The sequence below is a fragment of the Pneumocystis carinii genome, assembly GCF_001477545.1.
Source record: "Pneumocystis carinii B80 chromosome Unknown supercont1.2, whole genome shotgun sequence".
Lineage (NCBI taxonomy): Eukaryota > Fungi > Ascomycota > Pneumocystomycetes > Pneumocystales > Pneumocystaceae > Pneumocystis > Pneumocystis carinii.
In genome coordinates, this window is record NW_017264714.1 from 283,390 (window position 1) to 297,229 (window position 13,840).

Consider the following 13,840-nt stretch of genomic DNA (forward strand, 5'->3'; position numbering starts at 1 on the left):
CTATTTATATCTCTTGATCGTTAAAATCTATCATATAAAGAACCTCAAAAAAATAAGTTTATGCCTTAATTCTATAAATTCTTAATAATAAAAATGAAAAAGAAGCAAATTGACTCAAGAATTCCTACATTAATTAAAAATGGGGTTAAAGTTCGTTTTTGAAGCGTTTTTTTATGATAATTTTTGATGATTTTATGAAGGAAAAAAAACGTACACTTTTTATTGTGGTAGGAGACAGAGGAAGAGATCAAATTGTCAATTTACATTGGCTTCTTTCTCAGACAAGAGTTGCTAGTCGTCCATCGGTAATAAAACTTGGATAGAGAGGTCAATTTTACTTAATAAGATCAAACTAGGTATTGTGGATGTATAAAAAGGATCTGCTAGGATTTACAAGGTATGAAGAATGTAATCAATATAAGAAGAAGAACAAGAGGTTTCTGATGAGTTAAAAGTCATCGGAAAAAAAGAGAAGCAAAAATCAAGAAAGAAATCAAAAAAGGTATAAGAGATCCAAATGAAGCAGCAACGCCGTTTGAGCTATTTATTTCTGTAACAAATATTAGATATACATATTATAAAGGTATTTGATATGGAGGGAGTAAGATATTTTTCTGAATAAAAGAAGAATCAGAAAAAATTTTGGGACAAACATTTGGAATGCTTGTTTTGCAAGATTTTGAAGCCATTACACCTAATTTACTAGCAAGAACAATAGAAACAGTTGAAGGAGGGGGAATAATAGTGATTCTTTTTAAGACAATGGAAAATTTGAAGCAGTTATATACAATGACGATGGTAATATTTATTTTGAAATATATTTTATATCAATTTTACTAGGATATTCATTCACGTTATCGTACAGAAGCACACAAAGATGTTGTATCAAGATTTAATGCAAGATTTATTCTTTCTCTTGGACATTGTAGTTCTTGTCTTTTTGTTGATGACGAATTAAATGTTTTACCAATTTCTGAGGCAAAAAAAGTAAAACCACTATCAGAATCTCAATTAGAAGAGCCAAAGACAGAACTTGAGGAATTAAAACAAAAATATGAGGATAAACAACCTTTGAGATCACTTATCGATGTAGCAAAAACAGCAGACCAAGCTCGTGCACTTATAACTTTTGTTGAAGCAATTTCAGAAAAGACTTTGAGAAGCACTGTTACTTTGACAGCAGCTAGAGGTAGAGGGAAATCTGCTGCTCTTGGATTGGCAATTTCTGCAGCTGTAGCATATGGATATTCTAACATTTTTATAACTTCACCAAGTCCAGAAAACTTAAAAACCTTGTTCGAATTTACTTTTAAAGGGTTCAATTCACTTAAATACGAAGAACATGTTGATTATGATATAATTCAGTCTCTTAATCCAAGCTTTAACAAATCTATAGTTAGAGTCAATATATTTCGAAACCATCGTCAAACAATTCAGTATATTCATCCATCTGATGCACATGTTCTTGGACAGGCAGAATTACTTGTTATAGACGAAGCAGCAGCTATACCAATGCCGTTAGTTAAGAAGCTTTTGGGTCCCTATTTAACATTTATGGCATCAACAGTTAATGGATATGAAGGAACTGGAAGATCTCTTTCATTAAAATTAATACAACAATTAAGAGAGCAATCTAGAGGGTTTGCACATGAAAATACTAAATCAGAAAATTCAGAAAAAGCTATGATGACTAAATCAGGAAAACTTAACAAGGAATTTGGGATAAACAGTATAGGTGGACGAAGACTTAGAGAAATAACTTTAGAAGAGCCTATTAGATATTCTTATGGAGACCCTGTAGAAGAATGGCTCAATAAATTATTATGTTTAGACATAAATATATCTTTAAATCAATTTTTAGAACAAGGCTGTCCTCATCCTTCACAATGTGAACTATATTATGTCAATCGTGATACTCTTTTTTCATATCATCCTGTATCAGAGACATTTCTTCAGATGATGATGAGTCTTTATGTTGCAAGTCATTATAAAAATTCTCCAAATGATCTTCAACTTATGTCAGATGCACCTGCTCATCAACTATTTGTTCTTTTGCCTCCAATAAAGGAAGATGATAATAAACTCCCAGAACCCTTATGTGTTATTCAAGTGGCACTAGAAGGCGAAATTTCTAGAGAATCTGTTGTAAATAATCTCACTAGAGGTTATAGAGCAGGAGGTGATCTTATTCCATGGGTTATAACTGAACAAGTATAATATCATTTTTTCCATTTCTAGCTAATAAACAATTAGTTTCAAGATGATAAATTTGCTAGTTTATCTGGTGCAAGAATAGTAAGAATAGCAACTAATCCAGAATATATTAGGGTAATTTACAAAAATAAACAAGATTTAATAATTTATTTCTCTAGATGGGATATGGAAGTCATGCATTGAAACTTCTTGAAAACTTTTATGAAGGAAAATATTTAAATCTCTCTGAAGAAACCATTTCAAAATCTAATGAAAATATTGAAATCATAAATAATAATTTAGAATTGTCTTTATTGACAGATGATATTAAAGATCCTAAAACAATGCCTCCATTGCTATTAAAGCTTTCTGAAAAAAAACCAGGGTTTATTCATTATCTTGGAGTATCATATGGATTAACATCTCAACTTTATAAATTTTGGAAAAAAGCAGAATTTATTCCTGTTTATCTTAGGCAAACGCCAAATGATCTTACTGGGGAACATACATGTCTTATGTTAAAACTTTTGCAGGATAAAAATGAAACTTGGCTTAATGAATTTTCTAGTGGTAAATAGAAATATCATTTATAAACACAATATCCTAAATCTTTAGATTTTCGTAGGCGCTTTTTATCACTTTTATCATTTAATTTCAGGACTTTCCCTACAATTCTTTGCCTCAATATCATAGAATCAATAAATAATGATCTAGTAGAAAAAAATAATGTTCATGGTAAATATTAAATATTAAAATATATTTATTTATACTATTTAGTTATCACAAAATCAGAAATTGACATCAATTTATCTCCTTTTGATTTAAAACGACTTGAATCATATGCAAATAATATGCTGGATTATCATACTATTATAGATATGTTACCATATATTGCAGATTTATATTTTAAAGGAAGATTTGGAAAAGATTTAAAAATGACAGGTGTACAAAGTGCTATTCTTTTGGCTTTAGGCCTACAAAGAAGACTTCTTGAAGATATAGAGAAGGAACTTAATCTTCCATTAAATCAAGTATTAGCAATGCTAGTTAAGATTCTTAGGAAATTATCATCGTTTTTTAAAGACATTTGTTATAAAGCCATTGATCAAACAATGCCTATAGAACGAAAAAATTTAAAAAACCAAATACAAACTCATGTTAATGATGATGATAATTTTAGAGGTTTTGTTCCTCTTAAAACAACTTTAAAAGAAGAATTAGATCATCTTTCTGATGAAATGGATGATGACATTAAGGAAAAACAAAGAGAATTAATCAATTCTTTAGATCTACAAAAGTATTTCTACTTTTTTATAAAAAAAATTAAACTAATTTCATAGATACGCTATTAAAGGACAAGAAGATGAATGGGAAAAAGCAGAAAAACATATTAAAAATGGGATCTATTCTGGAAAAAGTTCTGTTGTTAGTATTCAAAGTTCTTCACTTAAAAGAGAACACGAATCTCTTATTGATATTCCACATATTAAAAAAAAACATCAAAAGAAACATAAAAGAAAACTTTAACTTTAACATAATTTACTATAATATATATATATATATTATTTGTCAACTTCACAACATCGATTTAAAAAATTATTTGTAAACCTTCATGTCATTAAAATAGACGGTTATAAATACAATTATGTCAGATATTGATGAAGATGAGACATGCATTGGAAGGGGCTTTAGTATGTATGTTTATCTTTTTTAGTGAAAGGGTTTAAGTTTATAATAGAACACATCAAAAAGTAATGATTGATGTTGATTTTATGGATCGGAAGTTGAGGGTAATTTTCTAAGGAATAAGAAGGAATTAGTTAAATGAATGTAAAGGGATGTACGGAGATGACTATTATTCCAACGGATCCATTACTTCGAAAAATTAGGATCAATTCATATGATTGTGGTCAATAAAATCTTGAATTGAAGCAAAAGCCAATTTTTCTAGATATTGTTAGTATACACATAAACGAAATAGAAGCTAGTTTTGAATATTTATTTTCGAAAAATGAATTAAAGCTTTATAAACGTTCTAGTGTTCATCAACATCATTTATTAAGAAAAAAGTTTGAGGCGTTTCATGCAACATTTGAGTATGGAAATTTAAGTATAAATATCCCGAAATCTGTAAAAATAGAGGCACAAGTATATTACTTGAGGTATTTGAACCAGAACGGTTAAAAAATAATAGGACCCTAAAAAAAATAATGAAACATGTATACAAACAGAAGAAAAAGGTGAATCTTAATTAAAATCAGTAATCTTGATTTACTGTTTTTTTCAGAAAAAGAACCGGATAATTTAGATGATCAAGTATCAGCAAAAGACAACATTTTTTCTCTTTTTTTACCAATTGTTGTAAAAATTAATTATTCAGTGAAGAATCCGTCTACAGGATTGACTTTTGTAGGATGTGATATAGATGACAATGTTAGTATTCCTAGTTTATTTTAAAAAAGTCTAATTTTTAAAAGAAATATCCTCATGTTTATACAACTCACATACCAATATCAGCAGCTACATCGAATTGGTTGCCTTGCATTGAAGGTATTTGGGATAGGTGTACATGGGATTTCGAAATAACTGTTCCAAAAACATTACGAGATATGTGGATTCTTTCGGACTCATCTAAATCATTGAATGGTAATCATGTATATTATGATAAAGATTCTATAGATGATGGTCATTTATTAAATGAACCTAATGATCATTTGGAATTTAAAGTTATATGTATTGGTGATCAACTTGACGAAGTCAAAAATAGCTTTAGAAAAAACGTACTAATTTATTTTTAGTTTACCACACCTGAAAATAATCATAAAAAAACTGTTTGTTTTAGTCTTGGTTCTCTTGTTAGTTCTCAATTTGTTTCATTTGCAGTAGGTCCTTTTGACGAAATCAATCTAACAAACTTTTGCAATACTGATAAAGATGATACATTGGGTTGTGATTCTGTAGAAGTTTTAGGGTATTGTCTACCAGGAAGAGTTTTAGAATTAAGAAATTCATGTATGTTTATATATAAAGTAAAATCTCATAAAACAATCTAAATTTATGAATATTTATATTCTTAGGCTATTGATTTTTTTGTTCGAGAATATGGTTCATATCCTTATAATGTCTTTAAGTTATGTTTTGTTGATGATCATCCTACGTCAGCAGTACCATGCGCATCAATGGTTATTGCCAATAATAATCTTTTATTTCCTCCAGATATAGTTGATCCAATTTATTCTACAACAAGGATTCTTACATTTACATTGGCAAATCAATGGATTGGAGTAAATATAGTGCCAAAACATTGGTATATATAAAATTTTTATATTTTATAATATTCAATAGAATTTAGGAATGATATATGGTTAACAATTGGACTTGCATATTATATTACTGATCTATTTCTCTGCAAGCTGATGGGAAATAACGATTATAGATTTCGGTTGAAAAAAGTTAGTTTAATTATATTTATTTTTATCTAATGTTATAAAAGGCAGCTGAAAAAGTGTGCGAAGAAGATATTGGAAGACCAGCATTAGCTGATCCTAAACTAATACCTCCTATTGATCCTTTTTCCATTGAATTTATATCTCTAAAAGCACCTGTTGTATTGCATATTTTAGAGAAACGTTTAACAAAATCGGGTCCATCATGGGGTTTATCACGTATTATTCCAAAATTATTTCTTCAAGCCATGGGTGGGAATCTAATAAACAACACTTTAAGCACATCACATTTTTTGAAAGTCAGTGAAAAAGTGAGTCGAATATCTTTAGATATATTTGCACAACAATGGATTCATGGTCAAGGATATCCAAGATTAAGGATTATACAGCGATTTAACCGCAAAAAAATGTTGATAGAAATAGGCATTCGTCAAGTTCAAGATGTGGAAACACCTCCTAAACCTCTTACTATTACTGATTTTTTCGATGATGCAAAATATTATGTTGATAATATATCAATTCCATCTCCTCTTCCTGTTTTTACGGTTTTATCTATATAATTTAAAGATCATTCATTTACTGTGTCTAGGGGACTATGACTATTAGGATTCATGAAACAGATGGAACCCCATATGATCATGTTGTTGAAATAAAAGAAGCATTTACAAAACTGGATATACAATATAACATAAAAAATAAAAGACTTAGAAAAAATCAATTAAAAAAGCAGAAAAAAGATATGATGGATATTGATGGACTAGGCGATATTGATAATGACAATGATTTTGGTGTTCAATACTTTGGTAATATTCTTCAATCAGAACAGGAGATGAAAGATTGGAAATTAGAAGAATGGCCAAAAGAGGATGAAGAAAAAATGTCAGATGAAGCATTCGAATGGATTCGTTTCGATGCAGACTTTGAATGGATTTGTTTAATGTGGGTAAATCAACCAGATTATATGTATTTTTCACAGCTTCGACAAGATCGAGATGTTATAGCACAATATGAAGTAACTCATATAAATATTATAAAAACTTCTAATTAAATTAGGCTATACAATATTTCTCTAATTGTAAAGCAAATTCAGCATATTCTACTGTACTCTTAAGAACATTGATGGACTCTCGATATTATTATGGAATTAGATGTGAAGCAGCATTGGCATTAGTAAAGGTAGTTTTGGATTTCTTCTATTAATATTTCTTTTAATTGTTAGTGTGCTACTGAAGAGTTGAATTGGCTCGGATGGTTCCATCTTTTTAAAGCATTTCAAACAAATTATTGTTTTCCAAATTCTTCAATATCCAAAAGTAATAATTTCAGCAATCTATCAGAATATTATATACAATGTGTAATTCCTGTAGCCATGTCAAAAATTCGAGATAAAAATGGAAATTCATTAATACAAGTGAAAAAATTTCTTGCTGATCTTCTACGATACAACGATAACTCAACAAATAAGGTATTAACTATTACTAAATTGTATTTCTTTAACAATATTTAGTTTTCCGACTCATATTATATCTGCTCACTCATTAATTCTTTGGCATCAACATTGATTAGCGAAAATAAAGAGTCATATGAATTTAATTTTAATTTAAATATCCCAGAAAATAAAACTATTATAGAAACTATATTATCTGAAATTGAACGCCTTCAGAAAATCGATCAGCTTTTACCTTCGTTTCAAAACATAATTTCTATTACATCTTTAAAAGTATTTATCTAATATATATATATATATATTCTAATTATTTTTCTTAGATAAAATATAATTTATCAAAAGCAGGAGTTATTCTTTTTGATTTTCAAGAAATTCTACGATATACCCGATTAGCAAATTATAGTTTGGTTAGACTTACTGCGTTTGATGTTCTTTTAAAATTAGGAGGTCTCCGGCAAAGTCCATTTACTCGTTATGTTTTTTCCACTATGTTTAATGATAAATCACCAATAGTCCGCCGTTATCTTTCTTTTTCTGTTTCAGAAGCACTTGCTTTAATGGCATTGAGTGATCAACAGGATCAAACACCCATAACAACAGAACAAATGATTATAGAAGATGATATTGATAAAGCAATTGAACAAAAGAAAAGAATTCTTGTAAGAGCAAATATTAGTGGTGCAATTGCAGCACTCAAACAGGAAATAATGGAAGAAGAAACTTTAAAGGAAGAATTATGGGCATGCGTAAAGTACGTTTTATTTTTCCTTTGATATATACCAATTATTTTTTTAGTTCAGATAAATTGGATTATGTTGTTCGGCTCAATTTCTTGAATATTATTAGTCTACTATTTGATCCTAAGGAATCTAGAGTTATTACTTTAAAGATTCCTAATTCCAGACCTAGACTAATTGCACAGATCATTGGAGAGGTATTTTTTATTTATGTTTTTCTAGACTTTTATATAACATTAATAAGGGAAAACTAATTATTCGTAAAGAAACTACTGAAAAAGAATTTACTGAAAACAAAAAATTACCAAAAATTAAAATCAAAATTAGTAATATAAAATAACATACAAGATAATCACTACACTCATTATTTATATTACACCTATAATAAAGAAAAAATCTATTATTTAATCGACTATCTTCTATGCATTTTATAAAATCAATATTATTGCGTACTACGACTCTTTCAAATGATATGACGTATATCGCAGAGGTATTATTAAATATATTAAAGCCAGATAAAATATCGTCTAAAGGATTTTTACATTATTAAAGCATTTATGAAGTATCATTTATAAATTATTTAAAGAATAATTCAAACATTATTTAATTATAATCCGGATAACTACAGTCGAGTTTCTTGTATCCGTGACATAGATAATCCGATTCTTTCATTCTTGGTAGCATCTTTTCTACGATCTTGAAGTATAAAACCCTCTGTCATAATATGCATGGTATCCATATCTTTATCTCTTAAAGCAATAGATTTTCCTGCATGTGAAGCAGCTTTTTCTTGTGCTCGAATATCATCATATTCAAAAATATCTTCTTGAACAAGACGAATAACAGTAGGAGGTCTACGCAGCATTCTTAATATGTTTATAAAGTTTTAATCTTTAAAAAGTGTTTTTTTAGTGAGTTTTCAGTCTTTTTTTAAGCTTTTTTTTTCTAAAAAATCACTAGAAGATCCCTAAAAATTACAGATAACTGGTAAAAGAGATAGAATCCTTTTTTAAATGTTTATTATCAAGTTATCAGATGATTATTGAAAATCAACTTTCTCTTGATGCTATCGAAATCACAAAGAAAAGTCGCTGCACTAAAATATATTAAATTATACATAAACAAATAATATTTTAGAAAATGAATCAAGAATTAAATATATCAGACAAGTAATATTATATATATATATATATTTCTAATTTTATTTAGAAAATTTGATAGTTTAACATTATATGAAAAACAAATATTACTTGAGCTTCAATATATTTTAAAAACATGCGAACAAATGTATGAATATTGATTTTTATTTCTATGTTTTATTATAGAAATAAAATTAACTCTTTTTTAGAAAAGAAAATTTAAAAAAAGCAATTAATATAACAAATAAAGAAGGGGAACTTTATCATAAACAAATGTTGGCAATAGAAAGTATGAAAATATGGGAAAAAATAAGGGGAAATGTATCTTAAGATTAAAAAAAGAAATCGATTTAAATCTATAATTATGTTTTTTTTTTTCAAGTTTGATATTTGAAAATAATTATGTATATTTTATTTATTTTTAAACAATAAACATTATCTTAAAGATATAAAATAGATCCAGTTTCATATAATTACTATTGCCTTATTTAAGGATTTTTATAGTTTTTCTTTAAAGGATTGATTTTACATATAAATATATTTTTATTTTTTATTCAAAATAAATAAAACAAAGATCATAGTATGCAAAAAAGCTATCAGCTATTCGAACTTATAAATCATTAAGTATTTTTTTATATTCTAAAAAATAATTCAACGTATATAAAAAAAAGTAACTCTTTTTTATTTTAGAAACATCATTTCTTTTTAAAGAATATAATAATAGAAATAATTAAATCAAACTAAAGATTATAATTATTTATTCTGAAATAAAATTTTTAGTTAAATAAACTTAAAATATACTTCAAGAGATAATAATATCTAAAATATTTAATTGATCAATTACTAGCCTTATAACTGCCCCCAAAATATAGCAATGTAATGTTGTATAAATGAATTGAATGTACATGAGGAAAATATTATTTATATTTTAAGCTTTTCAAAATCTAAGATAACTTTTTCGAGTGCCTTGATCTCTGATTCAAAAATATTACATTTATCTTTATTTGCTGATTTGACACTTTCAGGAACTTTTGTTTGATAATCTTCAGCTTCCATTTGTTTTTTTATTTGAGAAATAGACAATTCAAGTTTAGCAATCTAAAAATATTATTAATACAAAAACTTTTAGATATTATAAGACCTTTTTTCTTGCTTTTTCTATTTCAATATCAAAATCAACATAGCCCTTAAAAAGTTAACTTATACAAAAAAAACAGTATAAACACCTTTACTAGAAGAAAAACAGTACAATCAGCATTTATTACTGCTGTGACACAACCTTCTGGAGGAAGTTCGCTATTTCCTAAGACAATGATAGATCCACTGCCCTTAATTAATAATAAAATAGTATTTTTTTGAGACTCCAAGATATCAATTAGATGATCATTTACTTTAAAATATACTATGCAATTATTAGATAAACTTATATTTCCCTGTAGTTAAAATAATACGTTGAGAATTCATTCTAATATTATATTCAGCCATTAATGAACGACTTGTTTGTATAATAGAAAAAATAAGACTATAACTTATATCTGCATCAATATCATCAAATTCTGAATTATATGAAGGAAATGTTGATTTAACTATAGAAACAGTTGTATCATTAGGCCTTCGAGGAAGTCTTTGCCATAATTCTTCAGTAATAAAAGGCATAAAAGGATGTATCATTCGAAGAGCACCATCTAAACAAGTATAAAGTGTATTTTTTGCTGATATTTTATCTTCTATCTCCCCTTTATCAATAATAATTTTTGAATTTTCCTAATATTATTAGATTAATAATATTATAAAAAGACTAACAATATAAATATCACAAAATTCATACAACCAAAAATTATATATAACATTAGTGGCATTATAAAAATTCCTTTCTTCCAAAGCTGCATTCAAAGATTGAGCAGTTTTTGTATATTTATGTAAAATCCATCGCTCTACAAGTGATTCATGTCCTGATTTCTAGAATTATTAATTACATTATTTTTAAAAATAGAGAACAAACATCTTCTTTAATACGTGGAACAAAATCATTACCTAGTTTTAATAAAGCGTATTTTGTAGCATTATAAATTTTATTACAAAACTTTCTGTATCCTTCCACACGTAAAATATCAAGATTTATATCATGTCCTATTACAATTTTATCCAATTGTCTCAAAAACCCAAAAAAAATACCTCCAGTAGTATATGCACAAAGAGTAAACCTTAGCGCATCTGTCCCACATTGAGGAATGCCATTTGGAAAGTTCTTTTTTTGATCTTTCTTTGCAATTTCTAATTCTTTTTTGTCAAGATTACCAGTAGCCAATTTTTTATTCATATCTTCAAGAGAAATACCCTCAATAACATCTATAGGATCCACTATATTTCCTAAGCTTTTTGACATTTTTCTCCCTTGAGAGTCCCGTACAAGAGAATGACAAAATACTTCTTTAAATGGGACTTTACCAGTCAATTTTATCCCTACCATTATCATACGAGCAACCCAAAAAAACAAAATATCCCATCCAGTTTCTAAAAGAGACATTGGATAGAATTTTTTTAAATCATCTGTTTCCTTTGGCCACCCTAAAGTAGAAAATGGCCACAAACAAGAAGAAAACCATGTATCGAGAACATCCTCGTCCTGTTCAAGAGTAAAGTTCTCACCAGGAAATAGCTTTTCAGCTTTTTTTTGAGCAATTTCTTTATTTTTCCCAGAAACCCACCATTTATTATCAGAAGAGTCTTGATCTTTTCCTTCAATTCTAACAAAATAAGCAGGAATTCTATGACCCCACCAGAGTTGACGTGAAATACACCAATCTTGAACATTCTCCATCCAGCGGTAAAAATCACGTTCTGATGTTTTAGGATTAATTTTTATTTCTCCATTTTTAACAGCCTAAAATAATTAAAACATTTAATTTAACCATCTTATATAATACATTTAATGCATCTATTGACATTGCTTTTTGATCAACCCACCATTGAGGTTTTATTATTGGTTCTATAACATCTTTTGATTTAGTACAAATAGGAACAACCATAGGATTATCTTTAGTATCAACATATAGCCCTTGTTCTTTAAGTTTTTCCACAATTAATACACGAACATCATATCTTTTCATCCCCTGATATAGATTAAATTAAATTATAAAATAACAATACAATATCCTACTTTCCAACAACCTGCATTTTCATTCATTGTTCCATCAGGATTTAATATATTAATAAAATTCAAATTATGCCGTTTCCCAACTTCATAATCATTTATGTCATGAGCTGGAGTGATTTTTACAGCACCTGTTCCAAACGTCATATCAACAGAAATACTATCTACAATTATAGGCAATAAACGATTAATAAAAGGATGTTTAGCCATTTTTCCATGAAACTGTTTATAACGTTGATCATCTGGATGGACTGCAATAGCCGTATCACCCAATATTGTTTCAGGACGAGTAGTTGCTACAACAATTCTTTCATCTGATCTTTTAAATATACGTATATTATAATATTCGATTTCTTACTTGATCCATATATTTCATACGCAAAATAAGTTAATGTTCCAAATTCTACAGGTTTATCATAACCAGGAACATTCAATAACGTAGAACCAGAAAGTTCAATCTGATCAACCTACAAAAATTAAAAAATCACTTATAAAATATAATATACCTCTAAATTTGACAATGTTGTATTTAAAAAAGTACACCAATTAACAATCTTGTTAGCCCTATAAATAATTCCATCTTCATGTAATCTTACAAAGTGCTCAAGTACAGCATTTGATAAATTCTACATATCGAATCAATTTGAAAGAAAAAATATATCATAAATAACCTCATCAATTGTATACGCTTCACGAGACCAATCATAGGACCCTCCTAAACGCATTAATTGATTTTTTATTTTAGAAGAATAACTAGATTTATTAATCATATACATATTAAAATAATATAACTACACTTCTTTCCATTGAACAACAAGATTTACAAATTCCTCTCTAGAAAAATCATGTCTCGTCTTTTTTTCTTCCATCCATAACTTTTTTTCTATAACACTTTGTGTACTTAATCCTGCATGATCAAATCCTGGCAAAAAAAGAACCGTCTTATTCTTCATACGTTGCCTATTAAATAATTAACCTTCTCCCTTCCTTTTCTTCTAAAAAAAACCATCTAATAAGAGAATCTTGAATAGAAACCGTAAGTGCATGTCCAATATGAAGAATACCCGTAATATTTGGAGGCGGAATAGGTATAACAAAAACTCCCTCAGCTTTACAATCTCCATCCGGTCCAAATTCCGGTAAATGAAACCCTTCTTGCATCCACCATTCATACCATGCTGATTCTACTGCAATAGGATTATAGTTCTTCAATGCCGGTAATTCTAAGTCCTGAAGAACTACTAATAGTTATATAATAATAATAACTGTAGATTCTCTACTTTTCTTCTGTCCTAATGGTGTAATCTCCTTATATTCTTCTCCAATTGTAAAATCATGTTTTTTCTTCTTTTTTTGCTTCTCATTCAATTTTTTCTTATATTTATCAATAAGATCCTTCATAATAAATACTAATATACTATATATTCTGATTTATCCTCATTTTTTCTTGTATATTCTTCATTTTTTATCTTTTCTTCTAGTTCTTTTTCAACTATAATATATATTAAATCTTATTAAAAATATTTATAAGAAACATTTCTCTAAATCTCGCTGAGTCTTATCTAAAGAGGCCTCTAAACTAAGGTTTTCTTCAAGACTCATGTATTTATTAGATTAAAATAATATTTAATTAGTAGAGAAAATATCAAGATAATTTTATTATATATATATATATAAAACAAACAAAAATGAATTACTTTTATTTTAAAAATAAATTAGATATG

General features: G+C 27.7%; 5 protein-coding genes across 5 annotated transcripts; 3 read left to right on the forward strand and 2 right to left on the reverse strand.

Moving 5' to 3' along the window:
• The first annotated feature begins 47 nt into the window (after window positions 1-47).
• On the forward strand, window positions 48-3,766 carry T552_00430 (hypothetical protein). The gene is made up of 11 exons (XM_018369045.1): window positions 48-150; window positions 201-305; window positions 357-397; window positions 456-583; window positions 629-798; window positions 841-2,211; window positions 2,254-2,328; window positions 2,373-2,763; window positions 2,809-2,928; window positions 2,971-3,490; window positions 3,534-3,766. Exons 1-11 carry the CDS (start codon window positions 94-96, stop codon window positions 3,718-3,720), a joined length of 3,165 nt encoding a protein of 1,054 aa, XP_018227314.1. The 5' UTR covers window positions 48-93; the 3' UTR covers window positions 3,721-3,766.
• A 72-nt stretch (window positions 3,767-3,838) lies between these two features.
• T552_00431 (hypothetical protein) lies at window positions 3,839-8,163 on the forward strand (the record flags this gene model as incomplete). Its single annotated transcript, XM_018369046.1, has 18 exons — window positions 3,839-3,888; window positions 3,932-3,983; window positions 4,030-4,102; window positions 4,145-4,341; window positions 4,388-4,433; window positions 4,481-4,626; window positions 4,671-4,949; window positions 4,992-5,222; window positions 5,271-5,500; window positions 5,546-5,645; window positions 5,687-6,184; window positions 6,229-6,651; window positions 6,693-6,815; window positions 6,859-7,104; window positions 7,147-7,359; window positions 7,407-7,837; window positions 7,882-8,020; window positions 8,068-8,163. The coding sequence occupies 18 exons, from the start codon at window positions 3,839-3,841 to the stop codon at window positions 8,161-8,163; spliced, it is 3,573 nt and encodes a 1,190-aa protein (XP_018227315.1).
• Window positions 8,164-8,400: 237 nt separating this feature from the next.
• On the reverse strand, window positions 8,401-8,734 carry T552_00432 (hypothetical protein). Its single transcript, XM_018369047.1, has one exon. The coding sequence runs from the start codon at window positions 8,686-8,688 to the stop codon at window positions 8,446-8,448; it is 243 nt and encodes an 80-aa protein (XP_018227316.1). The 5' UTR covers window positions 8,689-8,734; the 3' UTR covers window positions 8,401-8,445.
• A 183-nt stretch (window positions 8,735-8,917) lies between these two features.
• On the forward strand, window positions 8,918-9,330 carry T552_00433 (hypothetical protein). Its single transcript, XM_018369048.1, has 3 exons — window positions 8,918-8,992; window positions 9,033-9,110; window positions 9,172-9,330. The coding sequence occupies exons 1-3, from the start codon at window positions 8,964-8,966 to the stop codon at window positions 9,290-9,292; spliced, it is 228 nt and encodes a 75-aa protein (XP_018227317.1). The 5' UTR covers window positions 8,918-8,963; the 3' UTR covers window positions 9,293-9,330.
• Window positions 9,331-9,839: 509 nt separating this feature from the next.
• On the reverse strand, window positions 9,840-13,763 carry T552_00434 (valine-tRNA ligase). The gene is made up of 17 exons (XM_018369049.1): window positions 13,652-13,763; window positions 13,535-13,608; window positions 13,397-13,490; window positions 13,123-13,354; window positions 12,912-13,076; window positions 12,788-12,869; window positions 12,623-12,742; window positions 12,475-12,583; window positions 12,123-12,430; window positions 11,890-12,075; window positions 11,138-11,846; window positions 10,965-11,092; window positions 10,766-10,921; window positions 10,414-10,726; window positions 10,189-10,364; window positions 10,104-10,148; window positions 9,840-10,060 (listed from the first exon to the last, which is right to left on the reverse strand). Exons 1-17 carry the CDS (start codon window positions 13,716-13,718, stop codon window positions 9,884-9,886), a joined length of 3,141 nt encoding a protein of 1,046 aa, XP_018227318.1. The 5' UTR covers window positions 13,719-13,763; the 3' UTR covers window positions 9,840-9,883.
• Window positions 13,764-13,840: the final 77 nt, after the last annotated feature.

Coding starts and splice junctions, on each gene's coding strand:
- T552_00430 (XM_018369045.1), top strand. CDS start 94: ATGAAAAAGAAGCAAATTGACTCAAGAATTCCTACATTAATTAAAAAT. Junction 151..200: donor TAATTAAAAATGGGGTTAAA/GTTCGTTTTTGA, acceptor GATTTTATGAAG/GAAAAAAAACGTACACTTTT. Junction 2,929..2,970: donor AGAAAAAAATAATGTTCATG/GTAAATATTAAA, acceptor TATACTATTTAG/TTATCACAAAATCAGAAATT.
- T552_00432 (XM_018369047.1), bottom strand. CDS start 8,688: ATGCTGCGTAGACCTCCTACTGTTATTCGTCTTGTTCAAGAAGATATT.
- T552_00433 (XM_018369048.1), top strand. CDS start 8,964: ATGAATCAAGAATTAAATATATCAGACAA. Junction 8,993..9,032: donor GAATTAAATATATCAGACAA/GTAATATTATAT, acceptor AATTTTATTTAG/AAAATTTGATAGTTTAACAT. Junction 9,111..9,171: donor TTAAAAACATGCGAACAAAT/GTATGAATATTG, acceptor ACTCTTTTTTAG/AAAAGAAAATTTAAAAAAAG.
- T552_00434 (XM_018369049.1), bottom strand. CDS start 13,718: ATGAGTCTTGAAGAAAACCTTAGTTTAGAGGCCTCTTTAGATAAGACT. Junction 13,609..13,651: donor TCAGCGAGATTTAGAGAAAT/GTTTCTTATAAA, acceptor TATATATTATAG/TTGAAAAAGAACTAGAAGAA. Junction 11,093..11,137: donor TTGTGCATATACTACTGGAG/GTATTTTTTTTG, acceptor AAATTGTAATAG/GACATGATATAAATCTTGAT.